This window comes from Gracilinanus agilis, chromosome 1 (genome assembly GCF_016433145.1).
Source record: "Gracilinanus agilis isolate LMUSP501 chromosome 1, AgileGrace, whole genome shotgun sequence".
Lineage (NCBI taxonomy): Eukaryota > Metazoa > Chordata > Mammalia > Didelphimorphia > Didelphidae > Gracilinanus > Gracilinanus agilis.
In genome coordinates, this window is record NC_058130.1 from 703,735,615 (window position 1) to 703,760,858 (window position 25,244).

A 25,244-nucleotide genomic window follows, 5' to 3' on the forward strand; every position below is an offset into this window, starting at 1 on the left:
TGAACACCTGGCCTAGTTTATCTGGTGTCTTTGACAGGACCCTCTGACCCTCTTTAGATATATATCAGAAAATAACCTAACCCTCCTAGATTTTCATAAACTTGGTGGGTTCTCATAACTATTACTCCAACAGATATACTTTCCCCAATCCTTCCCACCCCCCAAACTCTAAGGTTCGCTCCATGCCCTGTTAGACAAGCTAGAATTCCTAGTATTTAAAGACAACAAGCAGCAGGAGAGAAGGCCTCAAGACTCCTTGTGTGCCCCATTAATAATCAACACAGGCGCTACTGGGCATCTCCTCTCAAGGCCAGGGAGAATGGAAGACAATGAGGTCTTCTCCATCCCTGCCAGGCAGCCCACCAGTTATAAGCTAAAGTAATCAGGCATGTTGGGACCATAGACGTCAGTGGTCCACAGCACGTTAGCTCGGTCAGCTGACAGTAACATCTGGCGTAATTCAGCCTGAACATGGGCAAACTTCTCCTCATCCAGGAGGATGGCAGCAGGAGGTGGCCATGGCAAAATCTCATAGCAGTCCACAGGAAAAGGATATACTACCAGCTGAAGCTCAGGCAGTACTTCTGACCGAAGCAGCAGGGTTTTGAGTCCAGAGGTAGAGAGGGGATTGCCATAGAGACCAAGATAGCGGAGGTGGACACAGCGGCACAGGCTTGGTAAAGTGGAAATAAGATGAGTGTCCATGAGCTCACACTCAGTCACATTCAGGAGCTTCAAGGAAGTGGAGACCGCCTTCAGCACAGACTGGAAGGGGCCCAGGAGAGCACCTGAAAGATTGTTGCCACTGAGGTCCAACTTCTTAAGGTGGGTAGCATGTGGGCTTTGGGCCAAGTACCTTAAATCTGTGGGAAGGAGATAGCAAAAGGCCAGTTCCAGGCTCTCCAGGGGGCCTTGTAGGCTGCTGCAAAGAGACAAAGACATAGTATTATTTGCCATTAAACTCCAAAGATTCACTCCACACTACCAGAGGGACAAGACAGATGGTGGTTCTACTAAATAGCCTTGCCACACTGTAGGCAGATGCAGGCTCTGGCCACAGAGACATTGAAAGAATTGGGAAGAATGCAGGAAAGAACAGATTAACAACAAGGATAAAAATCTTTATGTTATAAAGTTCTCTCTTTAATGTTATAAAGTTCTCTCTAAAAGTAACTTTTAGAAAAGTTACTTTGCCTAGCTAATCCTGGGCAAGTCACTTAACCCCAATAGCCTAGCCCTTATCACTCTTCTGCTTTGGAGCTGATTCTTAGGGTCTAAGCCAGAAGGGAAGGATTTAAAAATAAAAAAGTTACTTTGACATCAAAACAGATTTCTAGAAAACTGAATGGTTACAATGAGTGAATCATGGAATATTTTTCATGGAAGCAACCAAAAACTGAGCTGGTGACCTTTGCTTTAGAGTAGGTGCCAATGGCAAGAATGACTATATGTGAGTACAAGTGTATGAACAGAAAAGAGCATAAGGACAACTCCCAGGTTCACTTACCTGAGCAGCTGGCACAGTCGACCAGAAAGGCAAGAGGAACCCATATTGAGCTCTCTGAGGCGGTTCAACTTATTGAGCTCCGAGACAAATAAACGGAAGCTACCTTCTGACTCAGTTGAGAGCTGCCACAGGTCCACATAACTGTACTGTAGTTTCAGGCTCAGCAAGTTGGTGAACTTCACAACAGAAGCCATGAGTTCACACAGGCCAGATAACTCCAGGCTATTGAAGCACAGGTCCACTCGGCGCAAGTGCATGGGATCCAGTAACTCCAACATATCTACAGTGCTGTTCAGAGGGAGTTCTTCAGCTCGGAAATCTCGACAACAAAGGCGCAGAGGGCTAAAAGCACTTGTCTGTAATGTATCCTTTAGAAACCCATAGGAGCTATGGGTCACCCGGAGATCTACTCGAACTTCTATAGGGGTAGGAGTATAGATGGGTGGGACTGCCTTCTTGCGCTTGGCCCGTCGACGCCTCTGTCTTAAAGATTTATTTAGCTGACCCATGATACAGGTCTGGATCACTGATACAGTGCGGGACCACATGGTCATGGTTGTGAGATCTTCCTCATAGCCAGAATCCAGAATTCCTGTCATGTCCAACAGCTGCAACTGCAGCTTCCTAAGGAAAGGAGAGAACAGTTTGAGACACCACTATTATAAAGTTTACTCTACCTCAAATGGAATAATTTATCGTAGTGTGTACCTGACTTACTAAAAAGAAGAAATTAAATAGGATTGCAATACAGTCAAGAAAGGAAAAAGGAAGTTATAAAGGGAATGGTACACACGCCATTTCAACGGTATTTTTTAAAAGTCAATTCAAGTCAACAAGTATTTATTAAGTACCTAATTCCAGAATCAAATATAGCCTGTCTCTCCATCTTCCCACCAATCACCCCTGCTCCTCTCCCCCTTATGCTCCCACACAGTCTATGACTCAGTGACACAGGCTTTCTTGCTCTTCCTCACACTTAAGACACTCTTATCTTTTGACTCCAGGCATTTTCTCTGGCCAAAAACAAGATGGCTATAGATTTTTTTCGTGGTGGCAAAGAAATGGAAACTGAGGAGGTACCCATTAACTGGGGGATGGCTTAACAAATTGGAATATGCTATATATGTGATAGAATGATATTATGCTATAGGAAATTATGAAGGGGACAGTTTCAGAAAAACTTGGAAAGACTTGTATGAACAGATGAAAAATGAAGTGCTCAAACCAGAAGAATTTGTCTATTATAATACTGTAAAGACAAACAATTTTTTAAAACTCTTGTCAACATAATACATGTATAATCCAGTGGAATTGCTTGTAAATTCTGGGAGAAGGGAGGGAGACAACATGAATCATATAACCAAAGGGAAAAATTTTACAACTTAAAAAAAATAACTGAAAAAAAAATTCTCATCAACATAATAAAATACTCATGATGATGAAACATGTTACCCACCTCCAGATAGTGATAGAACTAGAGTGCAAATTTAAGCATATTTATTTTTTGGACATGGCTAAAGTACAAATATTTTTAATGAGTTTTATTTCTCTTGCTTTTTCAATGGAAGATGGGGGGGGGTGTCGAGGGAAGGAAATAAAAACTAAATATTTTAAAATAAAACTGGATTAAAAAAATAAAAATATGGCTACCAGATTTTTCTTTGGCTAAAATTCATGAAATGATTAATAAGACTGTAAACAAATGTGATGATCTTCATCACAAATTGGGAAAGATAAGAAGGTGGGCATATAATGATGAAATCAAGATTCCTTAAAATACTGAAATTAAATATTAGGTAGTGTTGATAAGTGCCTTATAGTAGGGCCATTTCTATCACTTTCTCCTACATCTAAGCTAAATATTCTTGCTCTCTTATTTCTTCATATAAACTGTTCCTGGCATTTTGACTAGCATTGAATTAAATTTATAAAACTTCAAAAATAGTCATTTTTTCAATGTTAATCTTACCTAATTGTAAATAATAATTGTCCCCTCTAATTTTCTATGGCTTTTTAAAAAATAGTTTTATGCCTATTTTTATAAAAGAACAAACTGGTATCTAGGAAAATTAATTCCTAAATATCTGATGACTTCTTGTTGGAAATGGAATGTCTTTTTGATCTTTTTCTTAATTTGTCTTATTATTCAATTGTTTCAGTTGTATCTGATTCTTTATGACTCCATTTGGGGTTTTTCTTGGCAAAAAAAAAAAAATGGTTTGCCATTTCCTTCTGCAGCTCATTTTACAGATGAGGAAATTGAGGGTTAAGTGAAATGCCTACAGTCAAACAGCTATTAAGTGTCTGAGGCCTAGCCCTTGAAAGGCTATCATATGGAAGATGGATTTGATTTGTTATCATATAGTAGAATGGACAGGAATTGCAGAGAAGCAAATTTAGACTTGATGTGGGAAAAGTGACAATTAAGAGTTGTCTACAGTATGCATTCTAATTTCTTCACAAGAGCAATATGAGCAATATTACCTGGCAAAAATCTATGTAAACTACATCTACAGCATTCACCTGATCTTAAGTAACCCTGAGAGTAAAGTTAGTTTGGAGGGCTGGAGCCAAGATGGTGGAGAAGATACACAGATCCACCTGATCTCTACCAAATTACTCTCCCCAAAACTATGACATAACACCTCAAAATGAATTGTAGAGCAGCATAACCAACAACAACAACAAAAAAATGAAGTGAAATAATTTTTCAGCCTGAAACAACTTAGAAGACCAGCACAGAAGATCTAGCACACCAGGGAGAAGTGAAACGAGAAGCAGTACACCAAGCCACAGGCCTTGGGTGCAGCTGAATCAGCAGCAAAAGCTTTTGGAGCTCTCAACCACAGAAGGTAAGGGGGAGATTGGACAACTGTTCAGAAGAAGATTACAGGGGTCCCTTTACTGGCTCTAGGTGCAAGGCCCTTGTAGAACTGCCCATATGCAGAACGAGGTTGAAGTCCTAAGTCACAGTTTCAGGGTGTTGAAGAGCACAAGTAAACACCAGCACTTTCAACCACAGGTGAGCAGAAACCCTGGTCACAGTTCCCAGGCAGAAAAAGAGAGCTTGTGTCCAGAGCCCAGGCCAGGAGAGTATTAAACACACCTCTTCTTACATCATATCACCTTAGAAGAATTGAAAACTTATAAATCCCCACAGCTAGCTCTGAAGGCAGCTGCACAAAGAACCTGAAGCTTGAAACAGTGTTCTTTTCACCATAGGTACAGAGTCAACATTAAGTTTATTTTATTTTTTTTCCAAACATTTATTAATATTCATTTTTAACATGGTTACATGATTCATGCTCCTCCTTTCCCCTTCGCCCCCCGCACTCCCCCCACCCATGGCCAATGCACATTTCCACTAGTTTTGTCATGTGTCCTTGATCAAGACCAATTTCCAAATTGTTGGTAGTTGCATTGGTGTGGTAGTTTCGAGTCCACATCCCCAATCATGTCCACCCCGACCCATGTGTTCAAGCAGTTGTAACATTAAGTTTATTTTTAAATTAAAAGTAAACTTAATCTGGCATGTCTTGACCTTTCTCCTCACACAGCCATAACTTGAATACAGGCCTTAATTACTTTCTTGCCTACACTACTTTAAGAGCCTTCTAATTGATGTCCCTACATCATTTTTACCCAACCATCCTCCTCTCTGTGGCCAGTAATGTTCTTCAAGTGCATATTGCTCCCTAATATTTCCAAGATCAATTATAAAATTTTCATTGGCATTTCAAGCTCTTCAGAACCTTGCCCCTTTCCACCTTTCCGGTCTTTTATTTTACAATCTTCTACATACTCTACCATCAAGTTTCACTGGCCTACTTGTTGTTCCTCATACATGGCTCTATATTATCACTCTGTGAATGCCTAGAATATATTTCCTCCCTCCAATAACACCTCCTTATAAGTATAAGGTATTACCTCTATCAATAAAGATCATAACTTGTTTTTAAAAATCACTTTAATAATTACTTATTTCTTTTCCTTCCCTTCTCCAATAAAAAAAAAGAAAAGAAAAGAAAAGAAAACCCTTATAACAAATATGAATAGTCAAATCAAACAAATTCCCATACTGGCCATGTCAAAAAATGTATGCTTCATTCTTCATTGAGTCCATCACTAATGTCAGGAGGTGGATAACATGATTCATCATTGGTCAGATGACAACTTTTCCACAGATTTTCTCTTTGTGTTATTCTTATGTGTCTTTCTCTAAGTTTTCAGGACGAGGTCTTTCTCTGGTTCTTTTAGCAGTACTAATCCTAATTCTACCTCCAACTTTCTCTATCTCACAAATTCTAGAAGAGACCTCAGAAGGCATCTAGTCAAAGACTTATCTAAGCCAGAATTTCTACTACAAAATCCCAACAAGTATCTTCTGCCTCAAGGTCAACAGGAAAGCTGAACTTCTCCATTATACTTTTGAATAGCTCTAATCGTTGGGAACTTTTTTCCCCTTTTTCGTTCTCAGAAACAGATGGTGGCACGTAAACTGCAATTATTTCATGGTTTTTATTACAATAACTAATGCCAGAGTGCTGGAAAAAAGAGCAGGTCCAGGCAATAAGAAACTTGGGGGGCAACTGGGTAGCTCAATGGATTGAAAGCCAGGCCTAGAGATGGGAGGTCCTAGGTTTAAATACGACCTCAGACACTTCCCAGCTGTGTGACCTTGGGCAAGTCACTTAAACCCCATTGCCGAAGGATTCAGGAACTTCCTGGTTAAGATGGCGGCAGAGTAAAAAGCAGCTGCTTAACCTCTCCTAACCGAAACGTAAAGGACTCCTCAAGAAGACAAAAAACAAATCCAGAGGAGCTAAGGGACCCCACAACAGGGCTCAGCATTGGAGGTATGTGGAATCGGGGCATTTCCATGCTATAAAGGGGTGAAACAGCTCTCATTAAATCACGAGCTGAACAACCCCCTCCCCAACCCCACACCACCTACAGTGCCAAAGCCAGCACACAAGAGTTAGAGCAAGTTTGGGGCATGCATTAAGTCCTTGGCAGTTACCTGGGGTCACCAGGGCCTGCTCCTGAGAGCAGCAAGACTTAAGACACCAAGAGGCTAAAGAATGTGCGGACTTTGAACACAGACCCTGAGCTCAGGCACGAGTGCAGGCGCGGACGCAAGCCCAGACACAAATCTTGAGTGCAGGCGAAGACCTTGAGTGGGGACCCAGTGCAGAGGGGTGCACAACTGTGGAAGCAGCGTCCTGAGACTGTTAAAGGAACCGCGGGCAGAGGATCAAGCAAGGGGACCACCAGGAGGCTTGACCCTGAGAACAACTAGACCTGAGACCTCAGGAGCCTAAAGAGTGCAGACAGGCCCTGAGTGTGAGGATAAACCTGAGAGAGCGCAGGGCTAACAAGGGCAAGCCAGAGACAAGAACCCCAAAAGAGAAAGATCATCAAGAAGAAATCTGAAAAAAAAAAAGAAGAAATCTGTAACACTTGACAACTTTTACACAGATAAAATCCAGACAACAGAGCAAACAGCAGAGGAGAACAAGTGATCATATCCAAACCTTCCCAAAATAATGAAAACTGGTCACAAGCTATTGAAGAGTTCAAATCTCAGATGATGAGAAAGATGGAAGAGATCTGGCAAGAAAATAACAGTTTAAAAGGCAGAATTTTGCAATTGGAAAGTGAGGCTCAGAAATAAAATTGAACACCAGAAACAACCAGATTGAAAAGGAAAACCAGTCCCTAAAGGCTAGAATTGAGCAATTTAGAAGCTAATGATCTCTCAAGAAAGCAAGAACAAATAAAACAAAGTCAAAAGACTGATAAAATAGAAGGAAACATGAAATACCTCAATAAGAAAATGACAGACCAAGAAAACAGGTCTAGAAGAAACAATCTGAGAATCACTGGTCTTCCTGAAAAAGCAGAAATTAATAGAAATTTGAAATCCATACTAAAAGAAATTATTCAGCAAAATTGCCCTGAAGTTCTACAATAGGGCAATATAGACAGTGAAAGGATCCATAGATCACCCTCTACACTAGACCCAGAGAAGACAACCCCCAGGAATATAATAGCCAAATTCAAGAGCTTCCAAGTAAAAGAAAAAATTTTGCAAGGAGCCAGAAAGAGAAAATTCAGATATCAAGGAGCACCAATCAGGATCACACAAGATCGGGCAGCCTCCACACTAAAAGACCTCAAGGCTTGGAATATGATATTCAGAAAGACAAGAGAACTGGGTCTACAACCAAGGATCACCTACCCATCAAAACTGACTATATACTTCAGGGGAAAGTTTGGGCATTCAACAAGATAGAAGATTTCCAAGTATTTGCACAGAAAATATGAGGACTAAATGGAAAGTTCGATATCCAACCACAAAAACCAAGAGAAACATGAAAAGGTAAATAAGAAACAGAGGGGAAAGAAAGAAAACTCATATTTTTTAAATTTGCCTTTTTAAGGGCTTCAATATGATCTAATTATTGGTATTCCTATGTGGAGAAATGTTATGTATAATTCTCTGTAAAGAACTCTAGTCACTATTATAGTATTCACTATTATAATAATTAGAAGAATTATTCATAGGGAGAAGTTGGAATACTAAATGGTCTAAGATGATATGGGGGTGGGAAAAAGGAGGGTGAATAGTAAAGGACACCAAGAGAAACTTGAATGAATAAGAAAAATAGGATATTCTATTACACACAAAGAGGGCATGGGAAGGGGAAAGGATGAATACTATTATAAGAAAGAGAGGAAGAGAGCATTAAGAGGTAATATTTAAACCTTACTCTCAGTGTAATTAACCCTGAGAGGGAAGAGTAGTTTATCCATTGGGATATAAAACTCTATCTAACCCTACTGAGAAAGTCAGAAGGGATAAACCAAGGGTAGCAGGGAAGTGGGGAGGTCAAAAAAGGGAAGGGAAAAGAAGGGGGAGGGAATTCATTAGGCCTTAAAAATAAAAAGAGGGGAATAATAAGGGAAGGGGTAGAAAGGGAAGTAAATCAAGGGAGAGGACAAGGGTTACTGGCTTAAAGCAAACCACTGGTTTAAAAGGAAATAGTGTAAGAAGAAGGGGTAGAACTAGGAGAGGATACTAAAATGTCTGCAAATACACAACTAATAATTATAACTCTGAATGTGAATGGGATGAACTCACCCATAAAAAGGAAGCAAATAGCAGAGTGGATTAGAAACCAAAATCCTACCATATGTTGTCTACAAGAAACACATATGAGGCGGGTGGACATACACAGGTTTAAGGTAAAGGGCTTGAGTAAAATCCTTTGGGCCACAAATAAGAAAAAGAAGGCAGGAGTGGCAATTATGATTTCTGACAAAGCCAAAGTAGAAATAGATATGAGTAAAAAAGACAGGGAAGGTCATTACATCCTGATTAAAGGCAGTATAGACAATGAGGAAATAACATTGTTCAATATGTATGCACCAAATGGCATAGCAACCAGATTCGTAAAGGAGAAACTGGCAGATCTCAAGAAGGAAATAGTAAAACCATACTAGTGGAAGATCTAAATATCACTCTTTCAGATCTAGATAAATCAAACCAAAAAATAAATAAGAAAGAGGTAAGAGAGATGAAGTCCTACAAAAATTACATTTAATATGTGGAGAAAAATAAATAGGAACAAAAAGGAATACATACACCTTCTTTTCAGCTGCACATGGTACATTCACAAAGATTGACCATGTAATAGGGCATAGAAACATTGCAAACAAATGCAAAAGAGCAGAAATAATAAATGTAACCTCAGATCATAATGCAATAAAAATAATAATTAGTAAGGACACCTGGATAGGCAAATCAAAAACTAATTGGAAATTAAGTAATATGATTCTCCAAAACCAGCTAGTCAAAGAAGAAATCATAGAAACAATCAACAATTTTATTGAAGAGAATGACAATGAAGAGACAACCTACCAAACTCTGTGGGATGCAGCCAAGGCAGTACTCAGGGGGAAATTTATATCCTTGAATGCATATATAAACAAATTAGGGAGGGCAGAGATTAATGAATTGGGCATACAACTTAAAAAATTAGAAAGCGAGCAAATTAAAAATCCCCAGATGAAAATTAAATTAGAAATCAAGGGAGAAATTAATAAAATTGAAAGTAAAAGAACTATTGAATTAATAAGTAAGACTAGAAGCTGTTATTTTGAAAAAACAGATAAAATAGACAAAGTAGTGGTCAATTTAATAAAAAAAAGGAAAGAAGAAAACCAAATTGACAGTATCAAAGATGAAAAGGGAGACCTCACCTCTAATGAAGGGGAAATTAAGGCAATCATTAAAAACTATTTTGCCCAATTATATGGCAACAAATATAGCAATCTAGGAGATATGGATGAATATTTGCAAAAATACATATTGCCTAGATTAACAGCAGAAGAAATAGAATACCTAAATAATCCCATGTCAGAAAAAGAAATTGAACAAGCCATCAAAGAACTCCCTAAGAAAAAATCGCCAGGGCCTGATGGATTCACAAGTGAATTCTATCAGACATTCAAAGAGCAACTAATCCCAATACTATACATATTATTTAATATAATAAGCAAAAAAGGAGTCCTACCAAATTCCTTTTATGACACAAATATGGTACTGATTCCAAAGCCAGGGAGATCAAAAACAGAGAAAGAAAACTACAGACCTATCTCCCTAATGAACATAGATGCAAAAATTTTAAATAGGATATTAGCAAAGAGACTCCAGCAAGTGATCAAGAGGATCATCCACCATGATCAGGTGGGATTTATACCAGGAATGCAAGGATGGTTCAACATTAGGAAAACCATCCACATAATTGACCAACAATTGATCAACAATCTAACAAACAAAAATCACATGATTATCTCAATAGATGCTGAAAAAGCCTTTGACAAAATACAGCACCCATTCCTATTGAAAACACTAGAAAGCATAGGACCTTTTCTAAAAATAATAAATAGTATATACCTAAAATAATAAATAATAATATATAATAAATAGTATATATATATAATAGTATATAGTATATATAATAATAAATAGTATATACCTAAAACCATCAACAAGCATCATATGCAATGGGGATAAATTAGAAGCAGGAGTGAAACAAGGATGCCCATTATCACCTCTATTATTTAACATTGTACTAGAAACACAAGCAGTAGCAATCAGAGAAGAAAAAGAAATTGAAGGTATCAAAATAGGCAATGAGGAGACTAAGCTATCACTCTTTGCAGATGATATGATGGTATACTTAAAAAATCCTAGAGAATCAACTAAGAAGCTTGTAGAAATAATCAACAACTTTAGCAAAGTTGCAGGATACAAAATAAATGCACATAAATTATCAGCATTTCTATATATTTCCAACACATCACAGCAGCAAGAGGTAGAAAGAGAAACACCATTTAAAATCACCCTAGACAATATAAAATACTTAGGAATCTATCTACCAAAACAAACACAGGAATAATACGAAAACAACTACAAAACACTTTCCAAACAATTAAAACTAGATCTAAACAATTGGAAAAATATTGATTACTCTTGGGTAGGATGAGCTAACATAATAAAAATGATGATTCTACCCAAATTAATTTACCTATTTAGCGCCATACCTATCAAACTCCCAAAAAAACTTTTTTACTGAATTAGGAAAAACTATAACAAAGTTCATCTGGAATAACAAAAGATCAAGAATATCAAGGGAAATAATGAAAAAAAAATGTGAAGGAAGGGGGCCTACCAGTACCAGATATTAAACTGTAGTATAAAACAGCGGTCATCAAAACGGTATGGTACTGGTTAAGAGACAGAAGGGAGGATAAGTGGAATAGGTAAGTGACATCAGCAAGACAGTGTATAATAAACCCAAAGAGCCCAACTTTTGGGACAAAAATCCACTATTTGACAAAAACTGCTGGGAAATGTAGAAAACAATATGGGAGAGATTAGGTTTAGATCAACATCTCACACTCTACACCAAGATAAATTCAGAATAGTTGAATGACTTGAATATAAAGAGGGAAACTATAAATAAGTTAAGTGAACACAGAATAGTATACTTGTCAGATCTCTGGGAAAGATTTTAAAATCAAGCAAGAGTTAGAGAAAATTACAAAATGTAAAATAAATGATTTTGATTATATCAAACTAAAAAGCTTTTGTACAAACAAAAACAATGTAGCCAAAATCAGAAGGGAAACAACAAATTGGGAAAAAATCTTTATAACAAAAAACTCTGACAAGGGTCTAATTACTCAAATATACAAGGAGTTAAAAACCAATTGTATAAAAAAATCAAGCCATTCCCCAATTGATAAATGGGCAAGAGACATGAATAGGCAATTTTCAGATAAAGAAATCAAAACTATCAATAAGCACATGAGAAAGTGTTCTAAATCTCTAATAGAGAAATGCAAATCAAAACAACTCTGAGGTATCATCTCACGTAGCAGATTGGCTAAAATGAAAGAAAGGGAGAGTAATGAATGCTGGAGGGGATATGGCAAAACTGGGACAATTAATGCATTGCTGGTGGAGTTGTGAACTGATCCAACCATTCTGGCTGGCAATTTGGAACTATGCTCAAAGGGCTATAAAAGAATGCCTGCCCTTTGATCCAGCCATACCATTGTTGTGTTTGTACCCCAAAGAGATCATAGATAAACAGACTTGTACGAAAATATTTATAGCCGTCCTTTCTGTGGTGGCAAAAAACTAGAAAATGAGAGTATGCCCTTCAATTAGGGAATGGCTGAACAAATTGTGGTATATGCTGGTGATGGAATACTATTGTGCTCAAAGGAATAATTAACTGGAGGAATTCCATGTGAACTGGAAAGACCTCCAGGAACTGATGCAGAGCGAAAGGAGTAGAGCCAGAAGAACATTGTACACAGAGACCAATACACAGTGGTAAAATCTAATGTAAAGGACTTCTGTACTAGCAGCAATGCAATGACCCAGGATAATTCTGAGGGACTTATGGAAAAGAACGGCACCCACATTCAGAGGAAGAACTATAGGAGAGGAAACACAGAAGAAAAACAACTGCTTGAACACATGGGTTGAGGCAGACATGATTGGGGATGTAGACTTGAAACTACCTAACCAATGCAAATATCAACAATTTGGAAATAGGTCTTGATCAATGACACATGTTAAAACCAGTGGAAATACGCATCAGCCATGGGGGGATGGGGGGAAGTTTGGGGGGTGAAGGGGAAAGTAAGAGCATGAATTATGTAATCATGTTAACTTTTCAAAAAAATAAATATTAACAAATGTTTAAAAAAAAGAAATAAAAACAAATAAACTCCATTGCCTAGCCCTTACCACTCTTCTGCCTTGGAACCAATATGCAGTATTGATTCTAAGACAGAAGGTAAGGGTTTAAAAAGAGAAAAGAAAAGAAACTTGGATTCAAAGATTTAGAGACATTGATGGCCTGGGGGAAGCTGCCAGAATGGTTCTCCCATTCCCTCCCTAACCTTGAAGAAGAGGTCATAGAAAAAATATATATATTCCCAAATATACAGGGAACTGAGTCAAATTATAAAAATAAGACCCATTACCCAATTGATAAATGGCAAAAAGACAAGAGACAGTTATTAGAAGAAATCAACATTATTAATAGTCATGTGAAATAGTGCTCTAAAATCACTAATAATTAGAAAAATGTAAACCAACTCTATGGCAGGAACAGCTAAGTGGCTCAGTGGATAGAGAGCCAAGCCTAGAGATAGGAAGTCCTATGTTCAAATCTGGCCTCAGATACTTCCTAGCTTTGCGATGCTGGGCAAGTCACTTAAACTCAATTGCCTAGCACTTACTCCTCTTTTGCCTTGGAACAAATCTTAGTAATGATTTGAAGACAAAAGGTAAAGGGTTAAAAAAAGACAACTCTAAAGTACTACCTCGCACCTATCAGACTAGCTACAATAACAAGTTCTGGTGGGGCAGCAAGGTAGTACAGTACATATAGTCTGGAGTGAGGTGGACTAGGGTTCAAATCTGGTTTCAGACACTTCCTAGTTGTACAGCCCTGGGCAAATTAACCCTGATTGCCTAGTGTGGCCACTCTTCTATAGGATTGACACTAAAACTTAGAGCTTAAAAAAAAAAAAAAAAAAAGGAGGGATACTAACACACAGTTGCTAGAGTTGTGACTTGATCCAGCCATTCTGAAGAATAATTTGGAACTAGAATATATTTCCTCCTTCCTTACAAGTATAAGGTATTACCTCCATCAATATAGATCCTAACTTTTTTTTTTTAATCCCAAAGGATGAACTGTGCATATCCTTTGACCCAGCAATTCTACTATTAGATTTGTATCCCAAAGAGATCAAGGAAAAAGGAAAAGGTTCTATATTTACAAAAAATATAGCAGCTCTTTTTGTGGTGGCAAAGAATTAAGAGATTGAGAAGATGTCCATAAAGTGGGAAATAGCTTAGGAAATGACAAAGGAAATGGTTTAAGAAAAAACCTGGAAAGATTTATATCAAATGATGCAAAGTGAAGAGAACCAGAACACATTGTACACAGTAACAACATTTTAATGATAATCAACTATGAAAGATTTAGCTACTCTGATCAATATAATGATCCAAGATAATTCCAAAGGACTCATGATGAAAAAAATCTTATCCCCCTCAAGAGAGAGAACTGATGATTGCTTGAGTACAGACTGAAGCAATTTTTCTTGTTTTTAGGGAAAAAAATTTAAAAATAAATAAAATATCACATACAGTTAGAAAAAAACAATCAAAAGAAAAGTTCTCATTGCATAACAGCAGCAACATAAGGAAGACAATAGCATTTATATAGTGCTTTAAGGTTTACAAATTGTTTTTCAAATATCATCAATTTCAACCTCACCTCACAACAACTCTGGAAAGCAGAGTTTATTACCCCATTTTTCAGATGAGGAAATTTGTTGGGAGCTATTAAGAGAAATTAGAATCTCAAGTAGATATTTTTATCTGGACTCCCTCAAAAGATCAATACTGACCGGCAAAGCCGCGTATTATCTTTCTGCCCCTATTTACAGGACGAGACAGGTGTGGGATATCTAAGATAAAAATCTGAGATTCCTCTTTTGATTCCTTTCATAATTCTCACCTTCCTTCAAAATACATTATAGTCTTATTGAAAAAGCTTTGGGCTCTCAGCACTCCAGCAGGAGGGGGGCTAACTCTGTTCTCCTTTGCCCGAGAACACAGATGGCTGGTACAGCCAAGGCCGAACCCTTGGCAGGGCATTTTGCCCAAAATTAAAGTAAAATAATGAGGCTCAAAAAATTGTTTAATACCATCAAGGCTGAGAAACTGATGGGGCTTTCCGACCTAACGGAGATGTCCCAGTCTCCACTTAAAGATAACACATATAATTGATAGGTTAGCATAGGTTTTTGTCTACGACTTGGAGGCTTCTAAGGCTTTTGTTTTGGCTATAGTAAAAATCTTGCTCTCTGTAACTGTGGGAAACTTTCTTGGCTTTTGGGGGAAGGGGATCTTTAATTTCCTTTATAATAAAGTGGCTACTTCAGTATTTTTTGAAGTACAATGAGCTAACAAGCCATGCTTCCAATCTGTTTCATTCTTTGCATCCGACGACCACCCAGGCCACTCAGATTAGTCTCTGGTTATAGAGTATTAATCTCTATAACCAGTTAAGTGTCTTGTCCAGAGTTACAAAACTTTCTGAATACCATATTCCAAGCCTTGTGGTCTTTTAGTGTGGAGGCTGCCAGATCCTGTGTGATCTGATTGGTACTCCTTGATATCTGAATTTTCACTTTCTGGCTCCTTGCAAAATTTTTTCTTTTACTTGGAAGCTCTTGAATTTGGCTATTATATTCCTGGGGATTGTCTTTTCAGGGTCTAGTGTAGAGGGTGATCTATGGATCCTTTCACTGTCTATATTGCCCTCTTGTTGAACTTCAGGGCAGTTTTGCTGAATAATTTCTTTTAGTATGGAGTCCAAATTTCTATTAATTTCTGCTTTTTCAGGAAGACCAATGATTCTCAAATTGTCTCTTCTAGACCGGTTTTCTTGGTCTGTCATTTTCTTATTGAGGTATTTCATGTTTCCTTCTATTTTATCAGTCTTTTGACTTTGTTTTATTTGTTCTTGCTTTCTTGAGAGATCATTGGCTTCTACTTGCCCAATTCTTATCTTTAGAGACTTTCTGCTATAATTTTTTGATTTTCCTTTTTGATTTGGTCTATCCTGTTTTCCAGCTGTTTGATTCTGGTCTCCAATTTGCTTATCAATTCTTTTGATTTGGGGGCATCTTTTTCGAACTGCCCAGTTCTAACCTCTTGAGACTGGTTTTCCTTTTCAATCTAGTCATTTCTGGTCTTCAATTTACTTGCCTCACTTTCCAATTGCAAAATTCTGCCTTTTAAACTGTTATTTTCTTGCCAGATCTCTTCCATCTTTCTCATCATCTCAGATTTGAACTCTTCAATAGCTTGTGACCAGTTTTCATTGTTTTGGGAAAGTTTGGATATGATTGTTTGTTCTCCTCTGCTATTTGCTCTGTTGTCTGGATTTTCTCTGTGAAAAAGTTGAGTTCTTCTTGTTGATCTCTTTCTCTTTTGGGATTCCTGTGGATGGCGTGCCATTGTGAGCCGCATGCCCTCTCAGGTTTATCTTCACGCCCAGGGTCTGCCTGCACTCTTTAGGCTCTTTGAGGTCTCAGGTCTAGTTGTTCTCAGGGTCAAGCCTCCTGGTGGTCAGTCCCCTTGCTTGTTCCTCTGCCTGAAGCTCCTTTAACAGTTTCAGGACGCTGCTTCCACAGTTGTGCACCCCTCTGCACTGGGTCCCCACCCAAGGTCTGCGCCTGCGCTCAGGGTCTGTGTTCAAAGTCCACACATTCTTTAGCCTCTTGGGATCTTAAGTCTTGCTGCTCTCAGGAGCAGGTCCTAGTGACCCCAGGTAGCTGCCAATGACTTAATGGGTGCCCCAAACTTGCTCTAACTCTTTTTCGCTGGCTTTGGCACTGTACGTGGTGTGGGGGTGGGGAGGGGGTTGCTCAGCTCACGTTTTAGTGAGAGCTGTTTCACCCCTTTATAGCATGGAAATGCCCCAATTCCATGTACCTTCAATGCTGCACCCTGTTGTGGGGTCCCTTCGTTCATCTGGATTTGATTTTATGTCTTCATGAGGAGTCCTATATGTGTGGGTTAGGAGAGGTCAAGCAGCTGCTTTTTACTCTGCCTCCATCTTAACCCCCAGAGTTATAAAACTAAGAAATATCTGAGGGCAAGATTTGAACCTAGGTCTTCCTGACACTAAGTGTAGCATTTTAATCACTGTACCACCTAGCTGCTAAGGAATAAATAGAAGTTGGCTGTCAGTAGAAGAGAAGAAAACCTCAAATGCATTACAATAAATTTCATTTATTTAATAAATATTTATCAAATGTACTATAAGAGGCACTGGGGACACAACACTAAAAATAATACAGAATCTATTATTAAGGAGTTTATAACATATAGGAGAGAGGGCAACTGAAATGGGGGATTGTATGTAGATGATACACACAGATAAATCTTATACAATTTAGGGCATGATGAGGGCAAAGAAAAAACCAATATATTTTAGGAAAATCTAAAGAGATTTTCCAGGGGTATAAATCAGGGAAGGGTGGATGGAAGAGTTGGAACCTAAGCTGCCCCTTGAAAGTAAAGATTCTGAAAGACAATGATATGGAGGGAATTCATTCCAGACAGAGGGGACAGCCTGTGCAAATGCAAGAAATGGCATATGGAACTTGCAAAATGGCTAATTAGCCTTGACTGACTAGAACCTGGAATACATTAAAATGAACAATGTAAAATAAAGCTGGAAATATACAGTAGAGCCATATAACAAAAAGCTTAAAGGCCATTCTAAGGAGTTTAATTCCTCAGGCCTATAAGACCATAATGCATATTTGTGGAAAGTGGAGGGGTATATGGTCTATGGACAATGGGGCCTTTGGCAACAGGAAAGAGGGATGATAGTTGTGTGTTATCAGAGAAAAGGAAAGCTTAGAAAAGAACTACAAACTATCTTTATTTCTACTTTGGATTTGGTTTCTATGGGTTAGCCAGAATGAGCAGAGAAGAAATTTTGACACTGTTCATGGGTATGATAGGTGTAAAAATGAACAAAAAAGTCTCAAACTCACTACCCAAGTTCACTACTTAAGTCTTTCTCTGCTTTAATAACTATGGTGGTTTGGGCTACTGTACTGAATAGTTGAAGTTCATAGGTTATAACAAGTAGATTGTTTACATATACTATTTGTGAACACTGTCAGGCAAGATGGCCAAATATTCTATTGTTTTATACTTCCTATGGCTGCACACTCTATCCATTAATTTGTTTCTCTGAAGAAAATGTATAAATCATTCTTCCATTGAAGCTGTGAGTTTTTATATCTTGATTTCATTTATAGAAAAATTGTCAATATGGATATATAGTACAGTTCCTTCATTAACTCAGCTCATTAGTCTTCAGATAAAGATCATAGATAAAGGCTACCAATAAACAATGTTTGTGACATTATCTGTTCCCTTTTTTTGGCACTACCATCAGTAATGATGAAGTAGAAGGAGAGCATACAGTCTTAAAGGCCATTTTGCATTTTTAAGCTATTTCCCCCCTCCCCCCAAGAATGTAAACTCTTTGAATGATGGGCTGTTTTTATATCCTCTGTGCCCAAAATGGAGCCTAGCACATAGTAGGTACTTAATAAATGCTGTAAAAGTGAAATGAATAATTTCAGAATAAGGATCTTGCCATCTCCCCAGAATCCAGACGACGAACTTGTTTGGTGAGGACACATGAAGATGTCTGAAAAGCCTTCACTGTACCATGAAGACCAAACTTTGAACTTTGGGGTGCAGTTGATTGAACTATGGGGAGTTGAAATTGAGTTGTATGTATTGTTTTAATTGTACACTGTTATGCCAGTGGGGGACAGCCCCCAAATTGGTTTTTTGTCAACGCGTCTAATTTTAACCATTTGTTCATCTATTTCTTTTATCCCCAAAATTCCTGAAAAATTTAGAAGTTGTTTATTTTTACAGGTCCAGCGAAGAAAAAAGGACTAACCTTTTTTTTTGCCGGACCTCACGGGGAATTGTAAAAGTGAAATTTGGGAAATGTATCAAACTACATTTCCCGTGGTCCAACGGGTTTCCGTTTCCGGTTTTTGGGCTTGGGAAGGCTTACGTCTTGACGCAGGGAAGGGTTTAAATCTCCTGGGTTAGGAGGAAGTGGTCTCTTTTGCGAGTAGGCGCTTCCAGGAAACAGGAGACAGTAATGGAGGCGGCAGTTTTGAATGCTTACAAGCGTGTGGTCTAATGATTTTATCTATCAGCATGGCTTTAATTAAAATACTAATTTATATATTTATACCAGCATTTATCATTTTTAATATTTATAATGCCTAATGAATTAAATTAAAAAATAAAAAAGAACTACCTGGAATGTAGTTTTCTTTATCAAAGATATTTCTAATAGCATTTATTATAATTGTGCAAAGCTGAAAATTATTGTAACCTCCTATAATTTGGTAACAGCTGAACAAACTGATGTAAATCAAAGTAATGGATAATACAATATGGAATGTAAGGGAAAATAAAAAGATGAAAAAATGCAAAGTGAAGAAAGCAGAACTGAAGAATCAATACATAATGATGAAACTATATAAAAGAAAAACACACATACAAATATAAGGTAAATGGATAAAGATAATGAAAGGAGACAAAAAAAAGTAATGACTAAATTGTTTAATTAGTTGTATTTGAAAGTCTAGTTACTTTATTAAAGTTAAGTTTATAATAAAATACTCATTTTTAAAAAAGAAAAAAATTATTCTAAGTGGCTTCTGCCATTCATCCTTCAGTTCTAGGCACACATTTTACATGATTTTTTTGCTGGCCTCCCTACACATTAAGTTCCCCAAGCCCAAGTTACCTGCGGGGGGGTGGCTCCCTTAGTCGTGCAGAAAGCCCCAGGATCACAGCTTGTACACTCTCCTTTGTTGGTCTTTCCTGTAGTGGAATCCGACGGCCATCTGAATTTTCACGTAGTAGCTGCTGGAAACTAAGGAGAGGGAAAGGCCACATCTGTACCAGCTTCTGCAGCACCAATGTTTTCCTGTCTAAGAAGGCTGCCTTGAATAGTGCTGCATACAGCTCCTGGGGCAGGAATGCCAGGGCCTGGCATGCGAAGACCTGGTCCTGGATTACCTGACGGGCACACAGGAATACTAGGGAACGCATGGTTGCAAGCAATGTACATCAGATGCCCAGAAGATACAAATCAGGAAGCACCTGCCAAGAGAAAAGATATTCAACACTTAAAATCAGTCTTACAGGTCTATAAGCTCTAGGTCCATAAAATCCACCCAATTGGGCCACAAACAGCTGCCATTTTATAGTCCTGGAACACCAAAAAATGAATTATTGGACACTTACAATGTGTACAACCCAGCAATACCTTAGGGTCCTATCCCTTCCTTACCATTACTATTACTACTCTCAAGGCCTTCTTTCACAGTTAAGCCACAACTGAATTGTTCCAACTTTCTCCTTCTGAATCTCCATACTGCCAGAATCTCCTTTATTTATCCTCCACCAATGAAGGAAACAATGACTTACAAAGGGGATACACAAAGTGCCTTCAAGGTCTTTTCCTCTTTTGGTACTACTGACAAACTCCTAACAGGTATAAGACAAATTTGGAAGGCACAGATAGATGAATGGCAGTTGGATGGCATATTTATCATAATAAGAGGTGACAAGAAGCTGTGGGATCAAGTCAAGGAGCATTTACTAAGTTCCTAATATGTTGCAAGCACTGCTAAGTGCAGGAAAGAAGATCAACTGCAGGAGTCCACCTCCCCAAGATCAGAAGTCTCTGGTAGGATGATGGCGTCAGCGAAATGAGATGAGAGACAGTCAGTTTCAGTCAGGCATCACAGAGACTACTCTGATCAGGCTTGGGCTGTCTTTATTTTTATACATTTTAAAGATTACACATATGGTTGGCATGGAATTTCATTTTCAACATACATCTTCTCTTGAAGATAATGAATAAGTCATACATTAATTTCATTACTAACAACTTTTCATTCTCCAGTAACTTTAAATATTTTTCAAAGGTATGTTTAACATGTTTCCTAGGCTATGGGGTTAACGAAACAGTTTGGTGGGGTACAGTTTTGTTGGGGGGGTTTATGCCTAGTTATATCTCCTATATTACCCCTTATCCAGACTGGTGCATAGGGGTCCTTAGTAGGTTGGGAAAATATTTGTTTCAACCCTGCAGGCATTTGCTTCTTATTTATGCCATTTTTATAACCAGGAAAAGTCTTTAACATTGGATCACTTTCTGCAAGGTTAAGAAATGAGTTTAGGGAATTTCTGTATCATTACATGTAAGAGTGAGATTTTCCTGGAAGTCTATAGTGGCCCCAGGCAGCCTTCAGCTATTCTTCTGTATTTCCCTGGGGTTGAATAGTGTCATTGATCATTATAATTCCAATAATAGAGTGTATTAGTAAGAAAGGGGTCACACTGGGGAATCTGAGTGGGTATCTGCAGTCCTCGGATTCCCACCCGTGACCATGTCAGACAGGGTGGCTTTGATGGCTCCTGGCAATCAACAAAGTTAAAAATGCAAATTTTTTCCAAGACAATTGATATATTAGGGAATCATTTAAGAATAATTTAACTCCATATTTGTTCATGCTTGATTTTGTCATCAACATTGAGAATGCAGAAAACAACACTGCTTCACAAAAAATTACAAGCTGCAATCCTTCCAATAACCTCTTCCATAAGAAATCTTTTTCAAGGTAAAGTGCTATTGAATCCTGGAATTGCAGTCACTGGGCTGCCTTCTGGCCATTAACTTTGCAAGCCACAGTAACCACAGGCCATGGATACCAACACTATTTATTATAGCACATATGTATTTGTTATGTTTTTCAACATGTATAAAATCATACTATTGTTTTTATTTGGTTCCTCTTTTTTTTCTGTGTCACTGATTAAATTTTTGAGTGTTGTGTCACAACCCCATTTTCCCCATAAGCCTAGTGGTTTTAATTGCTTGATTTTGCATAGCAAAGTGATTTTTAGGAATACTTGTTATCTTATGGCAGCTAGATGGTACAGTAGATAGAATGCTAGGCCTGGAATTAGGAAGACTCATTTTCCTGAGTCCAAATCTGGCCTCAGACACTTACTAATTGGACAAATCCCTTAATCCTATTTGCCTCAGTTTCCTCATCTGTAAAAATGAGCTGGAGAAGGAAATGGCAAACCATTCCAATATCTTTGCCAGGAAAACCCAAAACGGTGTCATGAAGAATTAGAAATGACTGAAATGTGTGAACAACAAATGTTACAGCAGAACTGACTATTCCAAAGTCCTTTCAGACTTTATGATTACACTTACATTTACTTATACCCTCTTCCATATTTATTTCATCATGTACCATCCTTTCCCATCATGCAGATTCAAATCATCTGACAGATGTCCCAACCTTTTCCCAAAACTTCCATAGTCCAGAGTCAGGGCTGAAAGATACTTTAGAGATCCTCTTGTCCAGTGATTCTCAACTTTTTTTGTGTCACTGTAGCAATCTAGTAAAACCTATCCTTATCCAAATAATGTTTTTGAGTGAAGGAAATACTAAGTTTCAGTAAAAGGTTAGTGAAAATAAAAATACAATTTTTCCTCAAGTTCGTGAACCTCTAAAATCGATTCACAGACCAGATTTCAGTCTATCATTTTACAATATGAAAAATAGTCCAGGGAGAAGGTGATTTTAGCCCAAAGTCATATGGCATTAGTGTTAGAGTAGGGATTAGTTCTGAGCTCAACATAAAATAAGTATTTTCCAAGATGTACAGGAGGTAGTTCCAAAGCTCAAACACCACAAGGGTTATGGTGCTACCACCATCAGCTAAGAGACCAAAAAACTCAAGCTGCCATTTGGCCTCAGGAACAAAACTATGGGGAAAGAAGGGGAGAAGGGAAAGAAATAGAAAGCCACATCTTTATTTCAGTTGTTACATATGCCAACCAGGCTGATATAACCATGATTGCTCTCCAAGCTTCACTGTCCTTCCAGGTTCCCAAGAAATTCAAGAAGCTTCATTCCTCATACCTTTTCCAGACAATACCCCATCTTCATTCTTTCCTTAGAACAAGTGTTCCCAAAATATGGTCCCTGAGACCTTTTCAAGAGGATGTGTAGTCAAAACTACTTTTGTGGTGAAACTAAAATGTTTCATTTCTAGCAGAGCAGATATGAAAAGATATATTCCATTTAAACAAAAGCTCTTTGGGAAAATCCTCAATAATTTCTAAGTGTGTAAAAGGGTGGGTCCTGGGACTCAAACCAAACCACTGCTCTAGAAAGTTCCCTCTTCACATTCACTTTCCCACCACCTTAAAGGAAACTTCTTGGGTACCCTATCCATCCCTTCCACACACTTTCTGCCTCAGATTCCAAATCTTCAAGTAGCTTCTGCTCCACTATCACCTGAGGAGATGGGTCTCCTTCATGCTTTACCCAGCAACCACCAAACTTCAAACTGCTATGCAGTTACTACTCTCTTTAGACACCCTATTTCTATGGCAAATTATATCTGCAACTCCCTCCCATCTTTTCTCCTTTAGCCTGCTCTGTGTCTATTTCCCCTAGTCTAAAATCCCTTCCACCCCACTTTTTTTTTTTTTAAACCCTTGTACTTCGGTGTATTGTCTCATAGGTGGAAGAGTGGTAAAGGTGGGCAATGGGGGTCAAGTGACCTGCCCAGGGTCACACAGCTGGGAAGTGGCTGAGGCCGGGTTTGAACCTAGGACCTCCTGTCTCTAGGCCTGACTCTCACTCCACTGAGCTACCCAGCTGCCCCCCCACCCCACTTTTTAATTGTAGCCTCTAAACTCTGCTCCCTTCTCCCTTCATGCAATCTTCACTTTCACCTCAAGTATCTGTTTTCTAAGTCTATTCCCCCTGGATGCAGACTTCCCTAATAATTTGGATGCAATCTCCATTAATGCATATGCAGTCTCCATTCCTGCTTGCCCTCTCCAGATAGTTTTGGTTTCCCTCTCCCTCAGCATCGGTTCCAAATTCACTTCCTCAAGCGAGAAGCCTCCCCATCCCGATGCAGTCTCCATTCTTGACTCCCCCTCCTCCTGCCCAGCCCTGCCATCCTGACTTAGTCTTTACTTAACCCCCACCATCTGTTCCAAGTCTATTCCTCCCGGCCTGAGCCCCCACCCCCACCCCATCCAAATATAGCCGTTTCAACTCCCGCTCCCTCCTCCCAGTCTCCAGTCCAGCTTTCTTGTACCCACTCAAATTCAATCTGCACCCGGGCTACACCCCACCACCACCGCCCATCTGCGCTCCTCCCAGTCTAGACCTCCCCGCCCCATTCAGCTACAGTTTCCGTCGGTCTTCATCTCTTTCCCACTCTTTTTCTGTCTCCCCTTTTCTCCTCCCCCACCCCGCGCTCCTCTAGCCCCAGGCCCGTCCCTCCCCTTCATAAAGCTCGCCCCGCCCGAGGCGGTTCGACGGCCAATCCGCCCTCCCTGGACCAGAACCGAGGCTACCCCTGCCCGCCATCCCCAGGCCTCCGCGACTCCCCTTCCCCCACCCTCGCGCCGTAGCCCAGTGGGTCCTACCTGGTCACCCCGGAGCCCCGGGGCCAAGCTGTCCCTCAGTCCGGGGCAACCCGGGAGCGGTTGCCACCCTCGCCGCCGTCTTAGTCGTTGTGATCACCAGCAGTTGTACTTGCTGTCTCTGAGAGACAAACTACCTCCCTCCGCCACGAAAAGTAGATCCGGCTTGGCACAGATCGCGGGGTGGGGCTGGTGACGCTAGCGGCTCCCATTGGTCAAAATTCTCTAGTTCCCCAAGTATTGGTTGGCTCGGTTCTTCTGCCGTTACGTATCCTATCGCCCCGCCCCTGCCTCCGTGGTACGCTCGCGGATTGGCTGTAGTCTCAGAGCCTCTACTTCGAGAGCGGGAGATTTACGATCACTGTCGGGAGGGAAAGGATTTGGAATTCTCCCGCTCCTGGTGTGTTTCCGAGTGAGTTACTGGAACCTTGGGGGTTTGGGGCAACTTGGGTCTGCTTAAGGTTGGAGCCTCAGCTTTTGCCTCCCCTCTTCCCTCTGCTTTATCGGAATCGGAACAAACTTTCCAACCTCAGGAGTCTTGAGGGGGAAGGATTGGGGGAAGGATCCCGAAGTTCCCTGTACTAAAAAGTGCTTGGAGATTGCCAGGGGTCAGATCATTTCTGGGATCGCTTGCCCCAGGAATCGGAACCCCCTCGCCCCTCTTTGTCCTGAGGGGGTCTGCGCATGGTAGCCTCTGGAGGTTTGGCTCTAGGCACATCACTCCCTCAACTCACTGGTGCTGTTCTGAGTTGGTGCAGCCTGTGTGGCCATGATCACCCCTTCCTCAATAAACCCTGGAAGCTCAGAGTGGGGCCCTCCTTGGAAAGCTTCCTGGGCTCTGACAGTCCTGCCTGAGGCGCCGAGAAAAGGGGGGCGGGGAAAGGGAAGAAAGGAACAAACATTGGTCTATTAAGCTCCCATTATGTGCTTAGCACTACAGTACTAAATGCTTTTACAAATAGTATTTTCATTGATCCTCACTACAACCCGGGGAGATAGGTGCTATTATTGATGTCTTCGTTTTACAGTTG

At 39.5% G+C, this 25,244-nt stretch overlaps 1 protein-coding gene across 1 annotated transcript; it reads right to left on the reverse strand.

Moving 5' to 3' along the window:
- Positions 1–336: 336 nt before the first annotated feature.
- LOC123231997 (leucine-rich repeat-containing protein 14-like) lies at positions 337–24,341 on the reverse strand. The gene is made up of 4 exons (XM_044658324.1): positions 24,217–24,341; positions 19,483–19,841; positions 1,508–2,131; positions 337–922 (listed from the first exon to the last, which is right to left on the reverse strand). The coding sequence occupies exons 2-4, from the start codon at positions 19,788–19,790 to the stop codon at positions 367–369; spliced, it is 1,488 nt and encodes a 495-aa protein (XP_044514259.1). The 5' UTR covers positions 19,791–19,841; positions 24,217–24,341; the 3' UTR covers positions 337–366.
- Between the last annotated feature and the right edge of the window lie 903 nt (positions 24,342–25,244).

Bases quoted from the DNA above. Each gene is read 5' to 3' on its own strand.
- LOC123231997 (XM_044658324.1), bottom strand. From the start codon at position 19,790: ATGCGTTCCCTAGTATTCCTGTGTGCCCGTCAGGTAATCCAGGACCAG. The intron at 2,132-19,482 runs GTAACTTGGGCT...TCCTTTCCTTAG, and splicing joins AGGGAGCCACCCCCCCGCAG to GAAGCTGCAGTTGCAGCTGT. The intron at 923-1,507 runs GTAAGTGAACCT...GTCTCTTTGCAG, and splicing joins CGACTGTGCCAGCTGCTCAG to CAGCCTACAAGGCCCCCTGG.